Source organism: Podarcis cretensis (genome assembly GCF_951804945.1).
Source record: "Podarcis cretensis genome assembly, chromosome: 3".
NCBI lineage: Eukaryota > Metazoa > Chordata > Lepidosauria > Squamata > Lacertidae > Podarcis > Podarcis cretensis.
This window is the reverse complement of record NC_137172.1, coordinates 79,034,258-79,061,178: the sequence shown is the minus strand read 5'-3', so window position 1 is coordinate 79,061,178 and position 26,921 is coordinate 79,034,258. Positions and strand designations below refer to the sequence as shown.

General features: G+C 40.9%; 1 protein-coding gene across 1 annotated transcript in view; it reads right to left on the bottom strand.

Moving 5' to 3' along the window:
* Nucleotides 1–25,873, bottom strand: part of MMS22L (MMS22 like, DNA repair protein) — a 74,011-nt gene extending 48,138 nt beyond the window's left edge. The window contains exons 1-13 of the mRNA XM_079971603.1: nucleotides 25,781–25,873; nucleotides 22,012–22,205; nucleotides 20,058–20,183; nucleotides 16,297–16,349; nucleotides 14,984–15,071; nucleotides 14,725–14,899; nucleotides 13,840–13,933; nucleotides 11,249–11,379; nucleotides 8,926–9,039; nucleotides 8,251–8,430; nucleotides 5,538–5,600; nucleotides 1,479–1,598; nucleotides 600–826 (exon numbers count right to left, since the gene is read on the bottom strand). Of these exons, the coding sequence (XP_079827729.1) occupies nucleotides 600–826; nucleotides 1,479–1,598; nucleotides 5,538–5,600; nucleotides 8,251–8,430; nucleotides 8,926–9,039; nucleotides 11,249–11,379; nucleotides 13,840–13,933; nucleotides 14,725–14,899; nucleotides 14,984–15,071; nucleotides 16,297–16,349; nucleotides 20,058–20,183; nucleotides 22,012–22,190 (1,550 nt within the window). The 5' untranslated portion in view covers nucleotides 22,191–22,205; nucleotides 25,781–25,873. The remainder of the gene's footprint in view (nucleotides 1–599; nucleotides 827–1,478; nucleotides 1,599–5,537; nucleotides 5,601–8,250; nucleotides 8,431–8,925; nucleotides 9,040–11,248; nucleotides 11,380–13,839; nucleotides 13,934–14,724; nucleotides 14,900–14,983; nucleotides 15,072–16,296; nucleotides 16,350–20,057; nucleotides 20,184–22,011; nucleotides 22,206–25,780) is intronic.
* Between the last annotated feature and the right edge of the window lie 1,048 nt (nucleotides 25,874–26,921).

Genomic DNA, 26,921 nt, shown 5'->3' with positions numbered 1-26,921 from the left:
ACTGCAGGGGTGGGGCGCAGGATCCAGCTAGTGATTGGTGGCTCTTGCTGTGATGGCTATGCTCCGCCTCCACTCAGGTGGAGTTCCTCTGAAGATCAGTTACTAAGAATCAAAAGGGAGGAGAGTGTTATTGCACTCAGGTCCTGCTTGTGGGCTTCCCATAGGCATCTGGTTGGCCACTGTGAGAGGAGGAGGATGGACTAGATGGGCCATTGGCCTGATCCAGCAGGGCTCATCTTAAGTCATTTCCCCACCCACAATCCTTTTATCCAAAAATGTCCAGATGTAATAAAAAATGTCAAGGCATTTATAAGCTTCGTGTAAGTTTTAATTGTTTTTAGTCTAATTTATTTTGGTTTTAAATTTCTGTATATTTTAGATTATTGTTGTATTTTTAAAATGATAACTTCATTGTTTTTGTAAACACCTTTAAGGTCCCCCCCCCAAATCAAATTTTAAAAAATAATTTTTATGAATATTTTGGGAATATTTCAGAATTCATGAATGCTGACACTACAGATGCACACCTTCTTAAATAAAACAAATTTAGTCAATCACTGAAAGTATCAGTATGTGGAAAACTGCAAAAGCCACTGTACCTTCCTTTGATTTGCTTCCAGGGATGAGTGCCATTGGTCTTCACTGCCTTCTTCATTACTTGTACCAAAATGTGAAGAAAAAATTGGTAACTGTTGCTGGTGGTATACATGTCAGGAGTATGTATGTCCCCACAACATCTCTTCACCGACTCATACATAGACATGGGTGTTTTACTAATATTTGCAAGACCTTTGAGACCAAACCAAGGAATAGTAAAGTGACTGTTCTGAAAGAAAGAAAGAAAATACAGTATATTGAAGCTACAGCTGAGCTATGCCTTTCCTTGGCACAGGTCTTTATTGCCACCACTACACAAGACTGCTCCATTCCAGGCTCTTCTATCACCATGTGGAAATGGCAGCTGAAACTAAAAGGTCCAGTGACTGCAGACGCAAAGGAGACACACTATAGAATGAAAAGGGGCTAACGGAAGACTGCTTCCCAGCCTGCAAGAACATTTAAAAGGGAAAGAATTCCTTGTTTGTATCTATTTGGTTAGAAGATCACAACTGATGGGATCCCATTTCCCCCTTCCTTCCTGGAGGAATTCTGCAAACAACTGTAGAAGCAGAGGCAAAGGGGAAGAACAATCTAGCCTCACGTCAGAGAATGATTGCCAGATAGGAGGGTGTTGCTCTCTTTTCCCATCCGCATCTTTCCCCCTCCCTTTTAAAAAATGTAGATATTGGGAAGCTACTCAGACCCTTTTGAAAGAAGTGGGATGGAAACTGTAAATGAATGAAACTGTAGAGGGATTCTTTTGGGGCAGAGGGAATGAGGCCATAAGCATTTCCACTGCTAAGCAGACTTGACTAGATAACAACTTTCTCAAGGTGACGGGTGCCCACTTACAGCTTTCTTGGACGTTATTTACTAACCAGATTCTTGCTATAATGTTCCCAGAGTATGGTGATGGCTGAGAGGTTCATATCCCAGATACGACTTAATGTCAAACAGCACTGAAGATGCGTTCGTAACTGTTCCTCTAATATTCCAGTCTAGCAAACAAAGACATTCAAATGCAATTTTGTTTTATTTAGCAAGCTTCTTCTTTTAATAGTAAAAACAACCTTGGTCACAATCAAATATGAAGCTTTCAGATTCTGAGAATATCCCCCTCCCCTCCCCAAATGTTATTTCTAGTTTAGAAGCAAGCCAATCCCTTAATATGAGCAGCGATCTAGAAAATAAAATCTGACAAGTACCAGCATTGTCATCCACTGAAACTCTACCTACATTTTTATGCATTAGAATCATATAGCTATAAAGCCAGGGGCTATGAAAGATAATTTGGAGCGTAATTCCCAGATAAGGAGGCCACCTCTAGGTAAATTCCAAACAGAAGTTTATATCATGAATTGTGTCAGGACCACTTTCTAATGGCTAAGACCCACTGGACACAATAGAAAAACGCTTGTTCTAAGAACATTCTGGCCTCTGAATAGCAGACTGATCCTGGCCCATTCAGCTTGCAAAGATTCTGTCGAGATAATATTGGTAATTAGCACTTTGTGACATGTGGCGTTTATGCATATGCCCATGTGGGCCAGGAATGTAACATCTTAAAGCCTAGAGAATTAAATCTAATTTTCTATAAACTATATTGGAATTGGCCAATCTGCATTCATTTCTGAGGGCAAGACTGCATGATGCTACCACAGAATTATCCTTGTTTCACCCCTCAACTGTGTTCAGATTATAGCCACTTTGTTCCAAGACCAACAAGCGAGAACTGACTCAGATCAGTGTAGTCCCACCCATTATCCACTTGCATATTTCTCCCTGGATTCCATTCCTTGCTGTGACATTATAATGAAGCGGAACCATGCGAGCCAGCTTTTATATAGCCCTATGGTGTAAACGAACTCAAGATACCTAGGCCTAATTGATTGAAAAATACAAATCATGCATTCTAAATCATTAAGCAACAATGTTATCTTTTTAGAAAAAAATCCTTGCCCAAAGATTGTACAGTCGTATCTCTGCTTACGTATCCCTCTGGATAAGTAAACTTTGGGTTGCGAACGTGGCAAACCCAGAAGTGTATACTTCTGGGTTTCGTCGCACGCACATGCGCAGAAGCGCTCAATCATGCCGCGTGCATGCACAGAAGGGTGCCTCCAGTTACAAAGTTTTCAAGATGCGGCCGGGCCTCCGGAACGGATCCCGTTCGTAACCAGAGGTACTACTGTAATAATTTCAGTTACTCAGAATATGACTATGACCTACAGTGGCTTTTTGAGATGGGACAGCACCCTACTGAGCCCCACACATTTTCCTTCTGGAAGGGAATGGTGGATAGGTTTTGCTCACATCTACATCTGACTGGTCAGTAGTCTGCAAGGAATCCACACACTAAAGTCACAATATCTAGTGACAAGGAAAAGGTAGATGAGGAAACTCTCTTCTCTGATGCTCAACTTGCTTCACTGCATGCTATATGACATTTCTTTATTACATTTGTATCCTACCTTTCCTCCGAGGTGATCATGGTGGTGTATACTCCCCCATTTTATTCTCACAACAAGCCTATGAGGTCGGTTAGGCTGGGAGTCTGTGACTGGCCCAAGGTCACCCAATGGGCTTTGTGGCTAAGCAGGATTTGAACCCTGAGCTCCCAGGTACTAGGTCCAACACTCTAACCACTATTCCATGCTGGCTCTTACATGATTTGTAATTAGCCCCCTCAATAAGTCTACCTCAATCAAAGTTTAATTTCATGGAGATCTGCATCATCTTGGACTGGGCTGAAGTGTTCCCTAAACATTTATAGTACCTGCATCTAAGTTAGCTGCTTGGCTAAAAAATGTGGTAGAAAGGACTTACAGCCTGGAAGGAATGTCAGATAGATCTACCCAAAATGCGACTTATGTGCTTCAAAATCATAGAAAACTACATGTTACTGTGAAGCAAATGTGATTTAAATATTTAGTGTGCTATCCATCTACACCACCATTTGGGAACTGTATGCCTTTTCCAAACCATACCTGCAACACACACAAAAAGCAGATTGCAGGGAGCTATAATTAGCTATGGCTTCCTGACAACTCCTGAATCAAGGAAAGGTGTGCACTTTATGGGGTAGTAGGTACATGCTAAGTTTTTAAAATATTAATTTTGGACTTCCTTTTCGTTTTTAGTTTTCACAGGACATATTGGTATACATTATTAATTATTCCAAGATAAAACAATAACAAATAGTTTTGGATAACCTAGAGCTCTTCTTTATTATCCATCACATGATAAATCATTTGATTGCATAGCTAAGCCAGAGGTGGAAAACCGCTTTCTCAAAAACAGTCTTGTAAAGGATCTAATTTCTACAAAACACTTCCCATAACTCCAGCAGCCAGTTACGCCCTACATTGTTCTTATAACAAACACTCTGTTTAGCCTTAAAAACAAATTATAATAGCAGCATTTTTTTAAAAAAAACACCCAACAATTATTGCAAGTGCAGTAATAAACTGGCTAAATCGTCTAAAACCTATTCTCTCTATATATATATGAAATACATAATTTTAATACAATATATATAATTACAGCAGCTTGCAGAGTAATAGTAAAGCTGTAGTCCTATAAACATTTAAAATGTAGTGAGTCCAATTGAATTCAATGGGGTTTACTTTTGTGTAGACATGCACTGTAAAAAATCTAGATGATATACTAAAATTATGCTAACGCAGTATCATAACATGCTTACATTTTGGCTCCATCAAGACAATATAATAAACCATGAAAATGAGCCCACAAAGCCTTTGGGCTCACATATTCCCTCCTCCAGAAGAGCAGCTACAGAGCAGTTGCAAGCTTTCACTGTGTTTTTTTAAAAATTAAATGTGACCACTTGAAGCCATCAGACTACATCTAATTTTAAACATGTCTTATTTGAAACAAGTCAGCTTTAAACCACAAATTATGAATTAGGTGTGTTTTAAACAAACCATAGGTGAGATTAACCACAGTTTAGTGTTTGGATGGAACCCTAAACTGTGGTTGATTGAAAGTTTCTGATCTCTTCACTGCTGCGCCAGAAGTAGAGGGGAAGAAAGAGGGAGAGAACATGGAAGGTCAAGGCTCATTCCCATCACAAAACACCATCGTAGTGTTAAATGTAGCTCTTGACTAGACAAAGCCAAAATAAAAGCTGTTACTTGGCCTCCTATCCTCTGCTACATATCTTTATAGGACACGCAGTAAATTTTATGTGACACCTCATAAATGCAATAAATATACAAACAAATTAAAGAAATTCTTGTAATAGCTGATGTTACATAAATTACAATTTGTGCCATGCAACCTAAAAACACATTTTACAGAGAACGTGTTAACATGTACAGCATATTTAAAAGCACTCTAAAAAGGAGGTCAGTTTTGACCTCTGGGCCACAAAGTACTGCATTAACAGCTCTGTAGAAAGAAAAATGATAAGGTATGAAGTGAGTGCTCAGAAGCTACAACCTTATCAGTAAGAGTTTGATTCAAGCCTGTAAGACAAATTGCTCAGCAAGGCAAGTCACCTTCCTGCTGTGATGAGGATATAGCTGAATTTTCAATGCAATAGACTATCTCTCCCATCACGTCTCTCAACCTGATACCCTCAGATTCAGCATAGAGCTTACATTTTCTAAGCATCCTGTTCTTATTCGGAATACATCTTGTCAAAGGGACCAAGTAATACGTCCACGATAATTATCTCTCCCCAGCCCCCCCACCCTATCTGACAATTTATCTTCAAAACACAAGCACTCAGGAGTATGACCACTAACAAGAAGGAAACTACACAGCAACCTAGCTCACACAGATCATCAAGGTTGTTCGTACTCCTGAGTTAAAGAAGCCATATTTCTGAAAGCAACGTGGTGAATAAAATCATTTTCACATTCTGTCCCCAAATCAGCCCAATCAAACTTGCCTGTGATTCTTAACATACTTACTTGACTATTGATGGACTGCTTCAATAGATCTTCCACAAAGGACCAGTTAGAGTCTATTGGTTTCTAGATGAAAAACCATATTGAATGATAAATATCTGGTTTACCTTCTTTTAATTATTGCTACAAATGGGTGTGTAGAACACTCATTTTTCTCCACTAAGTTTGATTAAAAGGCAAAACATTTATTGTCTTCACAGAGAACAAATGTATTTTACGGTAGTATGGATAGGCCAGAAAAAGTACTCATTACACATAGCAAAAGTACCTGTTTTTCTTAGCAGTACACTGCAGTTTTTTACTCTTAATTTTTAAAATCCAGAATACATGCCTACTGAACTACCTCTGAAGTATCAAGAGCAGGGCTGGATTTAGTTTTGATGAGGCCCTAAACTACTGAAGGTAATGGGGTCCTTTATATGTCCAGCTGTCCAGCTGTTGACAATTTGTCAACAACAAATTGTCACTTTTTTATGTTGAATATATGCTATACGGTAATTTATGGACCTAATAGGTACCTAAAGCCATTTGCACATAACAAATAGGAGCCTACACAACACAAAACACTGTTGCTGTATGTAGGTTTTATTTTATTTGTTTTTTATCTTATATTTTGGAAATGTACATCCAGTTCCCCCCCCCTTTAAATTTTTTAGGGGCCCCCAAGAGAGTGGGGCCCTAAGATATAGCTTGTTTAGCTTATACGTAAATCTGGCACTGACAATAGCAGCTGCAACTTGTTAATGTGCATCCTAGCTATCAAATCTATCTTTCTACAACACCACAACCAACATATGAAATTTGATTCCATTAGTTAGTTCCAGCCATCCTTAAGCACAAGTAATTTCATGGGAGTGGGTAACATTGTTACAAGACTTCCCCTGTTTAATGTATATAGTGATACCTCGGTTTAAGAACAGTCCAGTTTAAGAACTATTCGGTTTACGAACTCCACAAAACCGGAAGTAGTGTCCCAGTTTGTGAACTTTACCTCAGTCTAAGAATGGAATCTGAATGGTTGAAGGGCACAGGCGACGGGAGGCCTCATTAGGGAAAGCGCACCTCAGTTTAAGAATCGTTTCGGTTTAAGAACGGACTTCCGGAACAGATTACGTTCGTAAACCAAGGTACCACTGTAATAAGCTGTAATGGTCTACAAAGAGTGAAGAAAAGCTTTCCGGCACCCGAATCAAGGACAATGAAGCAGTTCACAAGTTCTTTATTACACAATTCTGAGCCAATAGACCAAAGACATACTGAAAATTATTGTCAACAGTTTGCCATATCCCACTTTCAGCTTGCTCATTTTGATAAAAGAAGCCTTGCCTTTTGAAACACAAAAAAGGTATGCAAGCAATTCCAGAACACCCCACTCTCACTCTACATACAGCATTGCAGTCTAAGAAAAAGATTTATACTATTATTTGTGCAAAACAGCACATGTATGGTCTGGAGCCAGGGGCTTGGAAGACCATTTTGTATTCTTCTGTCATGTTTAGTAAAAGAATCATAACTTGGACTACAACTTTTAAGTATATGGGTAGTATTTCTTTTTAACAATGTCGGGAGAAAACTAGTTTCTTCTTCTGGCTCACCTGTTGAGCTGCTAAGCTGCTCAGCTGGAAACCACTCTTTGCATATCTTACAAAGTAGTCATTTTAGACAATTCAAAGGCAAGAATGTTTAGCTTGAAGTCATTCTGACTCTATTTCAATAGCCCAGAGCAGCGTTAAAATTGACCCCTGCAATGTTCAAAAGTGGTAATATTACTATTCTATTTGGTTTTAAACATTTATGAATGTAGCCTTTAAGGATACGATAATGTGGACTATTTTGTAGCTGAGGAAAGATACATATGATCTATATGTTCTCTTTTTTAAGTTTTAAAAAAGGCTTCATACTTTCTTATTGACAGAGAAACTTTCCTATTTAAATTCCATCTCTTCCAACTCGCCACTAGTACCATACTGCATATCTTCTCCCAGAGCTACAGGAATCTACTTTATAAAACCTTACACTCCACCTTCCTAAAAAAATAAAAGAAAACCCACCTTAAACCAACCAGCTGTTTTCTATGAAAGTATCTCAGATTTCAAAATGTGCCCACCTGGCCCCCAAAGGTTGGTTTTCTGTCAAGGTCTAGGGTTAGGAGACAGAAGTTGGAGAGCTGGGAACTTTTTTCAGAATAATCAGTAAACAGCCCAAATTTCATTGGCAGCAGCTCAGTGATTTATTTTTTTAAGCTGAAAGGTAGCACAGTCTCCTCAGTTCAATGAGATATGTTTATCACATGCCAGGCATACTCTCATGTTAGAATAGGTGTAGGAGATAAGTTACAGCTTCAAGAGAAGGCATGGAGGTAAAGAAACAAACAATTTTTTTAAAATTCAATCCTGTGTAGGCTGGAAATACTGTGGGACTATTTTATCAGTTCCATATCAGACTTAGTATTTGTAAGGATCCTGAGCACTAACTAATGTCATGAGAGACTGGGTAAAAAACCCAAACTTGTAGGTAGGTGGGGATTGGGAGAGAGGAATGCTGATTCTTCTTCTTCTTTTTTTACCCTATCACAAAAGAGAGTAGCTTTTTAAGGTATAAACTCACTATGCAAACATTCTCAACATGTGTGCCAAAAATCTATGTAAGGTACAAGGCCTAAGTAAACATTTAAAAATCTATGAGAGGATTTAGAAAGCAGTAAAAACAAACCTACCTTTTCATCTACATTCCCATTGCGGTCAACATGGTGAAGTAATGCCAAGTGAGTTATAAGCCACCAACAAAAAGTCAGGGAGTCCTTGCATGGAATTGATTTGAAGGCAGATACTGCTTCTGTATCCCTCTTTTTTCCAAATACATCCTTTAGAATGTTATTCAAACAGATCCAAAAAGACTGCAATGAAAAGTAAGCCACTCAGCTTTTTTTTTTAAAAAAAAGTTCAATTTTATAATGTAGTGCACACACATACCAGTCACCCTGTCCATCTCTTGCAATAATTTTCCTGTTGCTGCTTTCCTTTACCAGCTTGTAGACAACCGTTAGTAGACTCTGAAGCTGATATGCATCACTTGCTGCGCTTCTCAAAGTGATCCTTTTAAATCAGGCATGGGGAACAACTGCCCCAGGATCCTGATTACACCTGGCACAAGTACCAATTTGCCTGTAAGGCAGTTTGGCCCAAACCATGCCCACCTGTCCCACGTTCTGCCTGTCAAGGAACACAGACCCCTTTACAGATTATCTGAGAATGGAACCAAGTGTAAAAGAAGGCTTATGGTACATAAAATAGTTTGGGACATTTGTTCATCCGTCTACGAATATCTGAATGTTTCAAATGCAATTGTTTTCATAGAATATTACCCATGCTAGTCATGCAACGAGTCTTACCTCTGTAAGGGATCCTTTATTTCTGTGATTGAGCAGATGAATAAGCAAAATCCACAATTCTTTTACACATGTGCAAGGGTAGTGGTGACTAGTTAGAGCTTCAGAGGGCCTTACCTGCGATGAACAAACAATTTCCTCAGAGCAAATAGTGGGATTTAACATATAGACACTTTTAGAAATGTTCGCTGCAGGAAATAGCTAAGATATTGTCATTAAAACACTTACCGTATTTTTCCATGTATAACACGACCCCATGTATTTTTGGGGACTCAAACTTAAGAAAACTGGAGATGGCCCAGAGCTGTTGAGCTTTTTCGGGGCGAGGACTGCCCATAGTCACGGAGCTTTTGGGGGCAGGGATGAAGAAAATCACTAACCCAACTGACAAACGCTGACAATCACTTGTGTTGCAGAAGCCAACAAGCGTCTGCCTGCTCGACAACAGCAGCCGGCAATCGCACGTCCAATTGCCACAGTGGCAGCCAATCTAAATCTGCCCTTCCCGCGGCAACCAATCACCCACCCAGTTACCGCAGCAGCAGCCAATCCAAAGTAGCCCTTGCCGCAGCCACCAATCACCCACCAAATCACTGCTGACAAGCTCGCAGGTGCAACCAATCAACTGCCCCCCCATGAACTATCCGTGTATAAGAAGACGCCCTTTTTTAACATTATTTTAGAGTAAAAAAACCTCGTCTTATACATGGAAAAGTACGGTAAGTCTAAATGTGAAAGGATTAAATAAGCCAGAAAGTAGAACATACTTTGAATATTAAGGATTGTTGTTTTTTTTAAAGAGGAAGTTAATATTTTTAAAAGGGTCTGTGATAAAAGTTGTGTTTTCCCGTGCCACCTAGTAGGGTGTTTGTTTTTTTTAAAAAAAGATAAAATACTTATCTATTTCTTCCTAAAAACTCCCTAAGAGATGAGAATTGGCAGCTGGGTTATAAATGGTTCATATATCAATTCACCGACAGCAGTGGGATGCATTTATGCCTCTAACTGGACACAAGCCATACCCCACAAATAGCTGTTACTTTTTGTGAAAGGATTCATGAAGAGCCTTTTCACCTTACTAATACACCGAGGCTGCAAACCAAAACATACATGCTAGGAAGGAAACTCTACAGAGCATAATGCACCTTCAGAGCAAAGTGTGCTAATTTTAGATTTAAGAAGCGCTATACAAATTACCTAAAGCTCTCACATTTCCAGTGCAAACTCTGTGTTGAACAAACAGCACTGCCCTAATGAAACACATGATAGAACAAAATCACTACTTCTGTTCTGAAACAATGTACTATTTCATGAGTTGTTAGTCTGCCATCTTTAATCAAGTGGGTTTTACCTTGATCCACCAGCAGGTGGTATTGTAGCCACATACAGCAACTAGATACCACTCCCATTTATTTTCAGAATTTTTTTAAAAAAAGTTTCACATTATTTTGCATTATATTTAGCTATATATTGCTTGCTGTTACATGCCACACTAGACTGGCCTTTACACAATTGCAAGGGTGTCTTTTCTATTGGTTAACGTTTTCATCACCCAAGTTATTAATAAGCTTTTTGCTGTCAGGAACTTGTGAAGGTAGCAGATTGGCAAAGGAAACTCAGTGCATATTAAAAGTCTTCCAAACAAAGCTTTCTTTGGATACAGTACTTAGAAATATGTTCTCATAGAAGGAAAAGATTGCTAAAAAACAAAGTAAAATAATGACTAAATAACAACAAACTGTGTTAACAAATGAGTGATCTTAACAGTAACATTATTTCCGCTTTCTCAATTGTTCTTTGGGGATGGAATGCTTAGAAATATATAAAAATAATAATAACACTAATACTTAAGAATTTAAACTGCATTGGCATACAAATATGGCAGGGAATCAAATCTGATGAAGGGCAGTAGAAAAGTGTTTTAAAATACTATACTTAAAAATATATATGTTTACATACAATCTGAATTAGAAGCCACGGAAAGCTAAATTCTGTGATTTCAAACAGTTTCTTCAATTTTGCTGTTTTTACAACTTTGTATAATTTACAGGAGTTTTTGCTACTTATAGTCTTTAATACAGTGCATATTTCAACTCAGGGCAAAAATACACCTCAAAATTATTTCCTCATTCAGCTGGCAAGTAGAGGTCAATAAACAGTTCCTAACCAAGAGTCTTTAAATAATATAGTCTTTTCATACAAGCCAAAATATATAAGGATTTGATGAAAAGCTAAATTCAGTTAGGAAACTCCTTTTACTGTCTAGTTTTAAAGAGCCAGCTATGCAACACTCGTACAACAGTAAAAAATAAGATGATCATTATACCTTTGTATACCTGTTAGCTGCCAAACTTATCAGATCATAGAAGAGGTTTCCACAATGTTCTTCAAACAAACTGATATTGGTTAAATTTTCACCTGTTAAATTTGAGAACCTGTGAGCATACACTGTTTGCCCTAGAAAATAAAAAGGAAATGAAGGAAGCTTTGATATTGACTTTATGAATACAGACATAGACATGCATACATACTTTCACTTTATTTGAGCAAAGAAAAGCAAGTCATCCTTTTTTATGTTCTTTTAAAGAAAACGTTAACGGGAAGGGGGATTACCCCAAATTTGTCCTTAGTTTTCTGACAGTGTGTTTTGCAGCAGGTATAGGAAATTTTTCAGCGTATGTTTAATTCAGCCAAAATCATAATGATGTGGTTTCTCCATGCTGCTCTAACAACATACAGTGGTACCTCGTGTTACGGACAGGATCCGTAGTGGAGGCCAGTCCGTAACGTGAAATGTCTGCAACTAGAAGCGCTGCAGGGACGCGGGTGGCGCTGTGGGTAAAACCTCAGTGCCTAGGATTTGCCGATTGCATGGTCGGTGGTTCAAATCCCCGCGGTGGGGTGAGCTCCCGTCTGCCCACCTAGCAGTTCGAAAGCACCCCTAAGAGCAAGTAGATAAATAGGCATCGCTTTATAGCGGGAAGGTAAACGGCGTTTCTGTGTGCTGCGCTGGTGCTGGCTCGCCAGAGCAGCTTTGTCATGCTGGCCACGTGACCCGGAAGTGTCTTCGGACAGCGCTGGCCCCCGGCCTCTTAAGTGAGATGGGCACACAACCCTAGAGTCGGACACGACTGGCCCATACGGGCGGGGTACCTTTACCTTTAGAAGCGCTGCATCTGCGAATGCGCACAGCACAATTTGGCGCTTCTGCACATGCGGCGAAACCCGGAAGTAACACGTTCCAGTACTTCCGGGTTGCCGCGGGATGCAACACGAAAAGATGCAACATGAAACGGACGCAACACGAGGTATGACTGTATACAGCTTTTACCCCATTTGACCAGGGGTGAGTGTTAATAAAGCAGTTTTATACATTGTTGCAATGGCATGGAAACAATTCAAGGAATAAAAGCAATGATATGTACTGCAGTACTTTGTTTGCAGTTTATTCACAAACAGAATTGAGAAATTCTACATAGTCGAGGGGCAATTTCTCCAGTTTGAAGTAGAAATACTTTCCTAGGTTAGAGTAGTTACAAACATAGGAAACTGCTTTATATTGAGCCATGTCATTGGTCAGTCTAGTTCAGCATTATCTACAACGAACATGTGAGGCTTTCAAGGATGTCTCTTCCAACTCCTTTCGGGCATGCCAAATATTGAACCAAAGGCTTTCTGCATGCAAATCAGATGCCCTACCACTAAGCTGTGGTCCTTCCACAAATTACAGACACCACGGAATGTATTTATCTTTTCCCACCCCACACCACTGCACAATATTTCGGAGGGCAGGACCTTCCACAGGCTGGGAAATGCACTCTTTCAGCAGTAAACGGGGAGAAAATTTAGAGGCACCCATTATAAAATGACCTGCATTTTGTACTGGAAGGATACCAGCACACTGGAATGGAAGCCTTTCGCTTGCTGAACATTGCTTTTGGATTTGCCTTACAACCTGCTGGTTTCTTCTCCACTTCAACTCACTCCCAACACAATGGGAGGATGTCCAAGGGACAATAAGCAAGGGCTTACTGAATATCTTGTCAATTTGCACAGGGGCCTGCTGGCTTGGCCATGTGTGTACACATGGTTGCCAGCCTTTCAAATGAATTTAAGAACACTAAAGACTAACTTTTGCTTTCATGTAATAGGTTTGGTTTGGGACGCAGGTGGCGCTGTGGGTTAAAGCCTCAGCGCCTAGGGCTTGCCGATCGAAAGGTCGGCGGTTCGAATCCCTGCGGCGGGGTGCGCTCCCGCTGCTCGGTCCCAGCGCCTGCCAACCTAGCAGTTCGAAAGCACCTCCGGGTGCAAGTAGATAAATAGGGACCGCTTACCAGCGGGAAGGTAAACGGCGTTTCCGTGTGCGGCTCTGGCTCGCCAGAGCAGTGATGTCACGCTGGCCACGTGACCCGGAAGTGTCTCCGGACAGCGCTGGCCCCTGGCCTCTTAAGTGAGATGGGCGCACAACCCCAGAGTCTGTCAAGACTGGCCCGTACGGGCAGGGGTACCTTTACCTTTACCTTTAATAGGTTTGGTTTAGGGTTGTAATGAAAGACTAACACAAGTGAGGGGTTCTTAGCCAAAAGATGAGCTTAAGAACGCCCACATGCAGAAATAGATCAGAAATTCCACTGAAATCAATGGGACAAATAATATGCTTTAATTGGTTTAAAATAAGTTGTAGATAGATATATTGTCATTTAAATTGACGTAAAAATGGAGTTTTGCTGTGAAGAGATAAATTGACTTTTTAAATGATTTTTTTAATTTAAAAAATGTGCTGATTTACTTTCCAGACTACTATTTTCCCAATAATTTGCACATGTGCTTTTTGAACCAAAGAGTTTAACATCTCCCATAGAACCCAACACACAAATAATGCAAAAGAACAATCTGAATTGCAAAGGCAAAACCTACTTGGCATCTTTTCACCAAGAAGATGAAGAATTTCCAACAATGACCAGTGGATGTCTAGATGAAGATGCATCAGATGCCATGATGGGGAAAATAACTGTAATTAAAAGAAAACATTGCACAAAAATATTCCCGATAACCCCAGGTTCACAGGCTCTTTTTTCAGATGAGTGCATGATTAACATGAAGGTCTGAAGAATATTTTTAAGAGACTTTGGTTGAACAAGCTTAAGAACATTCCTATGAACGGGAACCCATCATTACCAGGACTATCAGGTTAACTATGCAAAGGTTTGAAAAGCAACCTGCATGTGTGTGTGTTTGTGGCTGTACCCCTGCCCCTCCCACCCCTGGTTTTAAATGTCGCATGTTTGGGCAAAAGGACTTTTCATTTTCTGGATGTGGGGTTGCAATTTTTATAATGGGGCATGAAGGGTAACTTATTATCAAAATGTTAACACAAGATTGCATCTAACTAAGTTCTACTTAGAGTGGACTTTTAAAATATTCTACCAAAAACGTATGCGACTGAAAGCAATGATGGGCAGCTCAGTCATTTCGCTGCCATATTAGCATTATGACAAGAAATATAGCCACCATGCAAATATCACCATGTGGCACTACTAAACAATATTGGAAGTATCTGTCACTAGGTGATGTAACTCAGGTGCATGTCTTAGGTTAGTGCTAATATAGTGCCATAAGTTATAACACTGCCCTGGTGGGATACACAAAATGTCCCTTTCTTGGCAATATGATAAGAGAGAACTTGCAAGAATAACTGGCCAGCAAGTTTATAATGCCTCTTTTCCAACTCTAAATTATAATATGTGCCAACTAGAAATGTCTATATACGCCAACAACAACAACAAAAAGTAGAGTCAAAACCTTTGCTTGTGGCGGAACAGTCAATCCTCCGAGAACACAACTAGAAAGTTCATGCAGGTGTCCAACGTGCAATGTCAAAGAATGGAGTTCCTCAACAAGTAATGAAGGGAATTGTGCTTCCTGCTTTTCAAATGGATGAAGCAACTCATCTTCTGCTTCATGTGGCACCAGATATCTGAATGAATATGTTAATATGTAATATCATGCGGCACCAACTATGCAAACAAAAATTAAACAGGAACCATGTCTGACAACCTACCTGAAGATGAACATTTTCACATACTGCAGGAACTGAATGCACTGCTGCCTGATGTTTTGGGCTTCCCAGTGAAGCTCTGCAGCCTGACCTGAAACCAAGGCAGAAATTAGAAATGTGTGATTTCAGGTATGCTGCATTGACATAACCCATTTTCCCCAAACTGAAAGGGAAACATAGTGCAAGTTGATTATAAAAAATACAAATAAACAAACAGGAATAAATAATTTCTATCACATCATGTGGGCACTCAATCTAAATAAAATTAAAGAGTTATAGACAACAACATTAACACATATGGGGAAATAATCAGCGGCCACATGGCAACTATTTGAAACCTTTCTGCAAAGAAGCTGTTTACATGCAGCAGCTTACTACACACATCATGCCTTTAAAAAATACCCAAGAGATCTACTGTGACATGGAAAACACTACTAGGATGGTTATGTTACTACATACTGACAGCTCACTATTTAAAGTGGCACTGATGTATACACAATGTCAGAACTGTACCTTAATGAAAGAAATTCCATACAAAAGATGGAAACAGAAGAACCTCAGAAAGCTAAAATGGAATCGGAGGAAACAAGTTGTAGTTCATCTGATGCTTCAGCTTTGTTGGTCCTGATCCAACAGCTTAAATGCATGAGTAGGGATTGATCCTCCCTCAGTTATTTTTGCACTGATGGATGTGCATGGGAAACTGTAGACAAAAATCTTCCTGTGTATAGAGCAATAAATCTGTCTCATGCTTGCTCTTTATTTATTTAAAATACGTTTATCTTGCCCTTCATCATAAACAATCCCAGGACAGGGTACATCCATGTGCACATGAATGCTTCAAAGAGCTTTGGGATTTGGCATGCACCTTTCAAAACATTTTTAAAGACCATGTTTTACATTGCTCAAAATATGCAATGTATTAGCCAACTGACGGTGTTCTTTACTTATCCATTATGCCAAAGGATGGCTACACTTTGTGTCCAAGCATTTGTCATCACTTTAATCAAGTGATCCACTACCCATGGGTGAGGACAAGGACAAAGCTAATTGTGATTCCCCCCCCTGCCCCCATTGGGTTATTATGGCTGTTGCAATAACAAAGTTTTTCTTTTAAAGGTTAGCAATTTTTAATAGGGCTCACTTATGAGAAATATCAAGTCAGTGCATCAAAATTGTGTATAGTTCATAAGTTTTGAATACTGGAGGAAAGGAAAGGGGCAGGTTCCATTTAAAACAAACAAACAAACAAAATATTTATTGTTAAAAATATATAGCAAGGCACAAACAACCTAGAAGCATTTAAAAAAACTTACCAAAGTCAGATAAACTTGGTGGAATGAGGTTTTCCAATTTGTGTATTTGTTGCCTATCAACAAAGAAAGCACATACAACAAAATTTTGAAATCTAAAATCGGGTTCTTTCATCAAAATCAACCAATAGCTTCTTCATTCTTGGGGGTAAATCGACTAACAGTTGAAACAAAAGGTACATAAAAAACTGAAAATAATCAAGCCAATTTGCATGCTCTGCCTGATCCCTTGATCACCTCCTACAGATAATGATAATTCCACATAAAAGAGTTTGTTAGTGCTTATTCCTGGTTTAACTAACAGAGAGTATGGGAATACCAGAACTATGTTAATGTATGGCAGGCTGAAACACAACAAGGGAAATAAACAAGAGATTTGAAGAAACTACAAGGGAAGTCTATATTTGCCTTAGCTTAAGATAGAGATGGGGGGTGGTTTTTTGTTTTTGCTTTTGCCTCAGGGCCTCATTTCCTCATGGACAATTTCCAGAAAGCTGCTTGCAAGTGATGCTGGGAGAATGGATGTGGCTCTTGGCTTTGTACAATAAACTACATTCCAACCAGGCAAAAGTGTGTATGTGTGTGTGTGTGTGTGTGTGTGTGTGTGTGTGATGGTCACTTGCTGCATCATCACCTTGTCATAGTGAGTGGGCTTGCACGTTCCTATGACCCTTGTGAGTGAAGCCGTCGGGAGTCTTGTATTCCCAGCAGGGTCACCCAAGATGGTAAAGTCAAAGGGGAGAAGCTAGACAAAGAATGATCCAAGAAGTCCTCAATGGCAGAACCAGCAGAAGATAGTAAGTGGTATGTTACAACAGCTGTGAAGACAGATGAAGGCTGCAGCAGATATGAATCTACTGGTCACCTACTGAAAGGCACATTTGGCAAACCCTCACTGTGATCAACCTCGGCCTGGAAACCTATGTCCTTACTGTGGAAGGACCTGTGGATCCAGAATTGTCCTCCACAGTCAGTTATGGACTCACTGTTAAGCCTGTGTTCATGGAAGACAATCTTACTCAGTTATGAGTGATTGCCAAAGAAGAAGTAAAGTGTGTGTAAAACACATCTATATAATCTCCCAACCCAGGCAAGCAAGAGGTAGTATTACAGTTCAATGACACATTCTAGCTACCTCAGGAGGGTGTAGAGCAAAGCTGGTGAGAGGTGTGGCCTGGAGAGAGGGACAGCCATACAGAGAGGATTTGATGGACCCAGTCAGCCCCTGAGGTTCCCCACCATGGGCTTAAGATAAGAGCTAAAGCATCAGAAAAATGCAATCCAACTCTAGATGTGGCATTGGCTATATATGCTTTCTTATCTTAAGTACGGCTCCGTATCTTCAACAGAAAATTTCACTAAAGTTATTTAGCATTTGGCACTGATTGGCACATTGTCCGGGGGCTATTAAATTTACTTGCTACAAAAGGAGACAACATACTCAACAAAAGGTTAAGCAACTTTTTATAACCAGGCTGTGGTATAGCCTGAATCCCCGGCTTTGCTAAAAAATAATAATTGACAGCCACAGCTAATCATACAGAACAGGAGTAAGGTGCCTTTTACAGGAAATGCCAGTTAATAAGCAGGCAGATCCATTCTGCACTGGATGCAATTTTCAAATGTCAAACTATTCTGAAGTGTAGCCTCATCTAACAGTAATACAGATGCTAAATAGATAGCTATGGTCAAGACTAGAACTAGAGGAAAATATTATATTCCACTTTGGAGCAAATGCAATTTGTGAAATGAACCCCATACACAAGAACCAATAAACCCACAGGCCCCATGACTACCAAGAGAGAAGTAGAAATGTTTCAAAAACTGGTAGGCATCAATGTAAACCCCATGATCTCATCCTGTAATTGGTACGGGCCACATAATGTAGCTGCAACCGGCCACAAGCAGGGATCAGTAAACTGTTCCCAAACACATGTTAATATAACATGAATGCAGGGTAGGGTTGGAAAAATGACAAGTGAAGGCAGGAGGAAGGGATGCTTTTCTATCACAGTGACCATAGATTCTCTCATTTTTAAAAAATCCCTCCCTCTTCAAGCCTATTTTTCTCTCAGCCAGGCTGGTTTCCAGAACTTTCCTGAGGAGAAAATATATTTTAAATGGTTTGGTGAGGAGAGAGAATAAATTTGCAAGGTAGATGAGTAGAGTAGGGCTAGCCAATGTGGGGCCCTTCATTTGTTTTGGATGACACTTTCGATCTAGCCCAGCATCATGGCCAAGAGTAAGGAATTATGGGAGTTGTAGTCCACAACATCTAGAGGGCATGAGTGGCTATTCCTGGAGTAGCAGAATGGTTAAGTAACATCTGTCTACTTCTCAGTTCTCCCTGTGTATCACCCTCTTTTGCATCATATGATGTGGCAATGCCCAATAATACGATGTTTATAACCACCCTTCACTGGAAATGATTTCAGGGCAGGGTACAGTGAAGCTCAATTTAAAACACAAAACAATAAACAAACAAGAGAGTAGATATAAAAACATAAATGCAACCTATAAAACCGCAGGGTGGCGACATTAGCCTGAAGCTGAAAAGCTAATAACCTGCAAATGGCTGAAAGAATTAAAAGCAAATAAGCTGGCATCAAAATGGAAAAAAGAGTCAGCAACAGGCATACCTAAGAGCGGGGTGGTTTAACATGTGGCCCTTGAGGCCTTTTTGGGCGGCCCTCGGCAACATTTGATGCCCCCTCACCCTGGTAGCCTTTGAGCTGCTTTCCCGATGTCCGAAGCCTTGCTTTGGGATGTTGGGAAGGCAGTGCAAGGGCTGGGGGTGATGTCAAATTTTGGCCTTGCTCCCTCAAGCAAAGCCAAAGGCAGTGCGTGTCCCTCTGTTTCCATGTGGAAGTACTCTTGCTGCCCACTTGGTATGAAAAGTTGGGCCGCCTTGCCTCACAGGGTGGGCTGTTTCCCAATTAGGGCCCTATCACAGAGAAGGCCCATGCCACCAGCTAATGTACAGCTGTTGGACGTCGGATGCTAGGAAGGGTCTCCCCCAAATATATTAAAGCCATAGAAACGTAGGAAGCTGCCTTATACCAAATCAGACTATTAGTTCATCTAGCTTAGCCTTGTCCACTCTAACTGGCAGTGATTCTCCAGGATCTCAGACCAGGGCCTTTCACACCCCAACTGGAGATGCCAGGGATTGAAGTTGGGGCCTTCTGCATGAAGAGCTGATGATGCTCTGTCTGAATGCAGTGCCCTAGTTGGTAGTGCTGTTGCCAAGTGACATGGTTCTGCCCTAGCCTGCACTGTGAACCATGTGATGACTGGTGGGAGTGCTACATTGTTAAGTCACTCTGTGCTGTGGGCATTGCTGCAATGCATGTTTTCACACTGACAGGACTAGCACTATGCTGATGTTGTGTTGCTGAGTTCACCTGGAAGCCTGTCCTGGCTGTGGAGATTGCAGCCATTTTGCACTGAGAACAGCAACAAGCTTGTAAATGTAATGCTAAGCACAATTACCAGAAAGTTCATTGAACTTAGTGTGACTTATGCATGTTTACTCAATAATAACTTTTTTTTAAGTGTTTGTGCGACACAAGCAACAGCATGGCCATTTCCCAAGATTCAGCAACAATGTACCACAATAATAAAGTAATGTTATATGTTCGAAAGACCCTAACAATGCTCTCAGATCCACTCTCCAAAAGTGCTGTATATTTAGAGGACAATAATTTGGCTCAGTATACTTATGACTACATGCTATGGAGATAAATATACTAAAAAAACCATACCTAAATAATCCAAAGAGAAGTGTACAAGACTCAACTAAAGCAGTTTCGGTAACCCATTGGAAACCAAATAACTCTATGATGTCTTCTTCATAGTCATTTGGAAAAGGATCCAGCCCCAGCAAAACCCTGAAAAACATAGGCAGCATTATTCACAGGTTCTTAAAATGCTATTTATTTTATTAGATTTCTTACCTGCCCTTTATCATACGGTCCCCACAAAGGTTAAAACAAAAAATATAACAAATATATAAAAAATAAAAGTTATAACCATAAGACAAGAAAAGTGTAAAAACAATTTTAAAATGTTCCCTATATAAAATAATATAAAGCAATTTCATATATAAACACAGTTCCAATACAGATGCAGACTGGGATAAAGATATCCACTTAAGAGGCTTGCAGAAAGGCAAAGGTTTCCAGTAGCTATAGAACAGACAACAGAGATGGTGCCTGCCTAATATACAACAGACAGGAATTCCAAAGGACAGTTGCCACCACACTAAAGACCCAATTCCTGCAGAGCAGTGATCAATTGGGTATATAAGGGGTGAGACTGTATTTTAGGCCTGCTGGTCCCAAACTGCATAGGGCTTTGTATACCCTTTTGACAAGGAGCTTGAACTTAACCTGCTAATTGGCAGCTAGTGCAATTCCTACAGCAGCAGTGTAACAGGGAGCAGTTGAACCACCACATTTTGCATCAGAGGCAGCTTCCAGACAAACATAAGGGGCAGCCCCACATAGAATGTATTGCAGTAATCCAATCTGGAGGTTACAAGTACATGAATGACTGGTTATCCAGATCTTGAAACGGCTGAAGCTGGCAAAATGCTCTGGAGTAGAAGTGAATGAAAAAGCTCAACTTGAATGGCTACTTGAGGATGCGACTGGTGCAAAGAAGTGGGCCTCCTTCTGTGATTATATTGTTTCACTCCTGCTCAGGCAGCTTTGCAGCACATCTTTCACTGTTTGCACTCTAGATGTCATCTACCTGTTTCACTGCCCTTAATTCCCTGGTTTTCCAAAGTGCAGAACAGGCCCCACAGTACCAAAGAGGGCACACAGGGGGATACCATTATTACTGAAATTCAGGTGGCATTGCCCATGTCCCTCCGCACCGAGAAAGCTCCTCCCAAGGATGTCCTATATATATCCAACTAGTATTCTTTGGTCATGGGATCATGACCCTTTATCCACTATCTACACCACTGACACTTGCTGACCCACACACATATGCACACTCCAGTGTTGGCACCAATGTAACTCAACAAAGCGGGTTCCACTTTGAAGTCAGCTTCATATCCTGGTTAACCACAAGCCCTGGCTCTGGCTGATGCAAGCCTTGGTGAAATCATAGCACAGAATGGAAGAAATGTGAGCCAGAATGGAGGAGGAGCACAAAACCCTACAACTTGCCCTAGTCCCTTAATCTTGGCTGATATAAGGAACACTAGCTGCTCTAAAGTATTGCTAACATGATGTTGCTGTTATATAATTCTTCCCTGTGTTAAGACCCTGTACTAGTAATGTATCCATGCACCATTCGCATAGGACACCTAGAACTCCCAATCATTTCTCAAGACCAGTACTGCAGTTCTGTTGTGTCACTGGCACTGCATCAGCATCTGAATTTATTACCACTGCAACAAAAAGCCGAAACGGAACTGTTTTTTCAGCATCAAGCTATGCTACGTCAGTAACGTATGAACGAGCTCCCATACCCTCTATTCAAACAAAAGTCGAAGACACTAATGGGATCATTGTGGCACACAGCAGCTGTTAGAAGAAACTAATTAAACATTCTAAACTCTCAGTCCTGAACACACTCACACACAGGGGATTTTAATACTACTCAAAGTAATTATGCCACTGAAACATTCTTAGTAAAGTCAAGCCTGCCCAATAGTATTTTCAAGACAAAAGCCCAAGGGTGCCATTTTTAAGTTTTACATACCTCTTAAGAGACCCACTTGCTAAATAAGAATCAGCAGAAAAGCTTTTCCCTCCATTTGTGATGTCTGATGCACAGGAGAAACAGAGGAGTCTGGTGCATTGTCTCTCCACTTCCATAGCCATCTCTAAGCTCTCAGTGAGTGATGAAGGCACCGAGGGAGCACTGAAATCTTCATCCATTGTTCACACTTCTCTCTGAAGTAACATAGTACATGTTTTGTGTCTGTTCTGTTTTCTAAATGTGAAACTGTCACAATTACATTTGGGATACAGAACTAGAATATGAAGCCAAGCTAGAAACATCGCTTGCAACTAAATGTCCACTGATATCCCAAATAGCAGTAAGTTTTCAAACTGGGGAGCATCCCAACGTTTATAAGGAAACAAAACTTATGAAATGTTTCCTCATTAATTCCTAATGAGACACTGAGCATGCAAAGAATTTATAAGGTTTAAAACAATAACTTATATTCTGTGGAAGACCTTCTGTTGGTGCCCCACCATTTGTGGTGAGACCAATGAGATCCAGAGAGAGGGCCTTCTTGGTGGTTGTGCCCCAGAAAGCTGGGTGTGGGTTTTTTGTGTTTAACATATTTATATACTCCCTTTCAAAATTAAAATGCTTCCCACAGAGTTTATATAAAATACAATAAATAACATTTAAAAGCATCTCAAGAAAAGGTTCTCTATTAATAAAACTAGCAATTCTAGCATAATATAGCCACCAAGACCAGACTACACAATTAGAGCCCCAGACATGATTGTTGAATGCTCTCTCCAGAGGTCTGCTGGACAACGACTTTGTCTTTTCATTCCCAGGAAAAACCCTTTGTTTTCCTAAGCCTTTTAGATATAATTTTAATCTTAAACATGGAGTGTATTTGTATCTTCCCAAAATTTCTTGTTCGGTGCAATCACATATACATACTAATTGTAAGCTACAAGGCCCTCTATAATTTGTTTATCTGGTTAAGGCAGCAGCCTTACCTGGAAGTAAGTCATATTTAATCCAATTGTGTGTACAGTGGTACCTCAGGTTACATACGCTTCAGGTTATACACTCCGCTAACCCAGAAATAGTGCTTCAAGTTAAGAACTTTGCTTCAGGATAAGAACAGAAATCAGGCTCCGGCAGCGCGACAGCAGCAGGAGGCCCTATTAGCTAAAGTGGTGCTTCAGGTTAAGAACAGTTTCAGGTTAAGAACGGACCTCCGGAACGAATTAAGTACTTAACCGGAGGTACCACTGTAGTTCTTTTACAGCGCAATCCTAGGCATGTCTACCTAAACCTAGGTTCAATCCTAGGCACGTGTACAAATAAAGAGTACAGCCAAAATAAACAAAAGGAACATGTCTCAATTTAAGATTAGCTGAAACAAGAATGGGTGGCTCTTCTTCACATTAAATTACATAATTTGCCAATACAAGACAACTGTCAACTTGGATGGCTATAAAAGGGAACTAGATAACTTCAAGGAGATTAAGTCTGTAAGTGGCTACTAGTTATGATTATTATAAATTACTCCCAGTATTAGAAGCAGTATGTCCCTGAATACTAGCTGCTGGGAAACACAAAAAGGACAGGGACATTGTGTTTACATATTGTTCAGGCACTTCTCACAGGCATTTGGTCAGCCACTCTGGAAACCATGCTGGACTTAATTGGCTTCTGGTCTGATCCAGCCACGTTCGTCTTATGAAGTCTGATAAGTAATGTAACGTGCATTTAGAATGTTATTTTCTTCTTTCCTCCAGTGTCTTTTGTATGTGTTCAATTGGAAAATATCAATTTATCGTAAGAAAATCAAGCTACAAGTAAAATCTCTTTGGCACAATTGTGATTAACATTATCATGCAAGTGGGTATGTTAACTACAAAGCAAGGATAAAAAATAAACCATCTGTTTATAATTTATTTTCTAATATTTACTTATTGTTGGCAAATCAGTAATTTCAAAACAAAGACTGGGAAATTGTGTATTGTGTACAGTCAAGTGCCCAGCACTGTAATGAACAAGCAGACACCTAATAACTTAGCAAATCATTTCATCTCTAATAGTGGTGCTATGGCAGATTTTTATATTAGTTGAGTGCGGGTAATTTCATGAGGGTTTTTGAAATGATAGAGTGCATGATGTCACAAATACAGGCTCACATTGTTGCAGTAAACACTGTCGCAGTAGATGCTGATTCCATGTTCACAGTTACGCACAAACTTAAAATTCCCACTTCGTTCATAATCATGCACTCAGTATGTGGGACACCTTGCTCTCCTCTTACCTCTAACCATCTGAGATTACAAAAGAGGGACTAATAGATATTAGCAGATAAACTAACCAACATCAATTGATTTTGAATGTGCGCCTTCAGCAACATAACGTATTAAAGGAGCTTGTACACTGCATCATGGTGGCTGCAGAGAGATTAGGTGGGTGTAAAAGGCATTTGTAAAATAGAATCAAAAAGACCCAAGCCCCTAAGCATGTGCTGCCTGTATTCCCCTCATTGGTGACTAGGAAATACTCAGAACAGCCTATTTCAGAGGTAGATAATTTCAACAAGGTTAACTTCCAAGCACAGTATATGTGCATCGCATTGCGGCCTGATGATGCTAATGTATACCCTTCTTTGTAGGGTATACATTACCACTTGTGTCTGTGATCTCAGACCTGAGCCCTGAGATCAGTGGAGGGTCCCTTTTCCACCATCAGGAAGGGCTCACTGTTCCAATGACATGGGATAGGGTCTTCTCCATAGCAGCACCCCAAAAGTGAAATCCGCTCCTGTAGTGGCACAGGAAGCCCCTATTGTACTCAGCAAGATTAAAGGTACTGAGGTATGGATTTTTCTGTGTCTGCTGTTGTATTCAGTACCAGTATTCATTCGGTACACGTTTCGGTGTTCATTGTGTTTCACTCATCCTAAACCACTCTGGGATCCTTTTGAATGAAGGAGATTAATGAATAAAAATGAATGAATGCTTAGAAGATGTGGCTTAGCCCCACAGAAATGTGCAGAGGCCCAAGGACCGCACTTCCTTCTGAGAGAAAAATGGTGGGACCCAAGGCCCAAAGCTGGCAGAGCAATGGGCATGAATGAATATTACCGTGGTACCTCGGGTTAAGTACTTAATTCGTTCTGAAGGTCTGTTCTTAACCTGAAGCACCACTATAGCTAATGGGGCTTCCTGCTGCCACCGTGTCACCCGATTTCTGTTCTCATCCTGAAGCAAAGTTCTTAACCCGAGGTACTATTTCTGGGTTAGCGGAGTCTGTAACCTGAAGCGTCTGTAACCCGAGGTACCACTGGCCTTTTGTGCTGTTTCTACCCACAAATCCCCTTCTGCCCTCCATCCAGGCAAGAGGGAGGTCAAGGGCTCATTCCAGTCAGGCAGAAACACCTGAGAGTGCAAAGCAGGCCTAGCAAGGGATGTTTGCGGGAGGAGGGGAAGAGTCCCAAGAGAAATCTGGGTCCGGGGTCCTGAGGTTCCCAGCCCGGTGGTGTATAAATCTGCAGCATTAATCTGGGATGGAGAGGAAAGCTTCCAGATTCAGAGTTAAAGTTTAGAACTAGTACAGTCCTGCATGCAGAAGGATACGTCCCATTGGGCGCCAAAGCACTTACTTTTTTTACCCAGTAAAACACGCCCTGCCTGCAGCACCCAGAGACCCGCCGTTTCCCCCCAGTGAAACCGCTTGAGAGTGGGAAGGCCAGATTGGGGGGGGGGGAGAGGCAACTGCCGCCCCCCGCAGCGCCTCCTCGCACACTCACCTGCCGCCGCCTCCCGCGTTTCCCACGTCAATCACCCCCTCCGTCCCGCCTGCCGCTTCCTTTCGCGGAACAGCCGCCAACTCTCCCCCGAAACTCCCGCGCGCCGCCAGAGCCGCGCAACAGCGCCTGCTCCGGAGGAGGCAACCGCTGACGCAGCGCGTTCCGATTGGCCGGAGAGCCTCCTCGCTGAAGGCCCGGCCCCTTTTGCTTTCTCACCCCGAGGCCCCGAGAGGATCTTCTTCCGCTTTCACATTAACGGCGCTCTCCTTAAGTGGGGAGGGCTGCGTTTTATTTTCCTTCCCCCAGCCTGCAGGGTTTGCTTGCCTGGAGCAAACTCTTGCTCGTGGGGCTTTCCTCCTCCTCCTGCTGCTATTACTTAGGGGTTTAAGGTTTTAACAGCCTTGCAGTCTCGCATTGTGTTCCTGCATGCTTATAAACGGCAAAAAGAGCAATTCGTCACTTACTCAAAACGCGTCGCAGAAGTCGCAGTAATTTCACTTTGGTTGACTCAGACAAGCATGCATAGAGCCATTTTAATTTAATTTAATAATTTGATTTAATTTACTTTTTAGCCCACCTTCCTCCCAAGCTGGGGTTCAAGGCAGCTTAAAACATTTTAAAACATCAATTATAAACTATGGAATAATAAAACCTAGTTAGAAACAATAATTAAAATGTGTCTCAACATACTTAAAACTAGTAGCTGCTCCCAAGCTAATGTGTTTATAACCAGGTTATCAGAAGCAAGCAAGTCGTCTAGTTGGTGCTATGATATGTGAGATTTTAAAATGAGAAGTTGCACATGCTCAAGAGTAGTTCTTTAACAGGTTTGATTTTGTTTGATTGTTTTTGCTCCAGCAAATCAGTAGCAGAAAAATTGGTGACTCTTGCTGCTTCTGTGGGCCACAATGCTAAGTGGGTTAAAGTCTTAGAGCCCAGCTCTATCCATGCTTATCTGGAAGTAGTACAGGATTGCGCTGGGGTGTTTTGGGTGTAAGGGGAGGGGTAGTATCTCTGGTGGAGGGCACTTCATGCTCCTGAGGTAGTTTGTTCAGCTTTGGTCCTCATCCTGCACTCAGCTCTCACCTGTGGCTCCTAGAAGCTACAACCACACCCTGGGAAGCCGCTTCAGCTGGCCAGC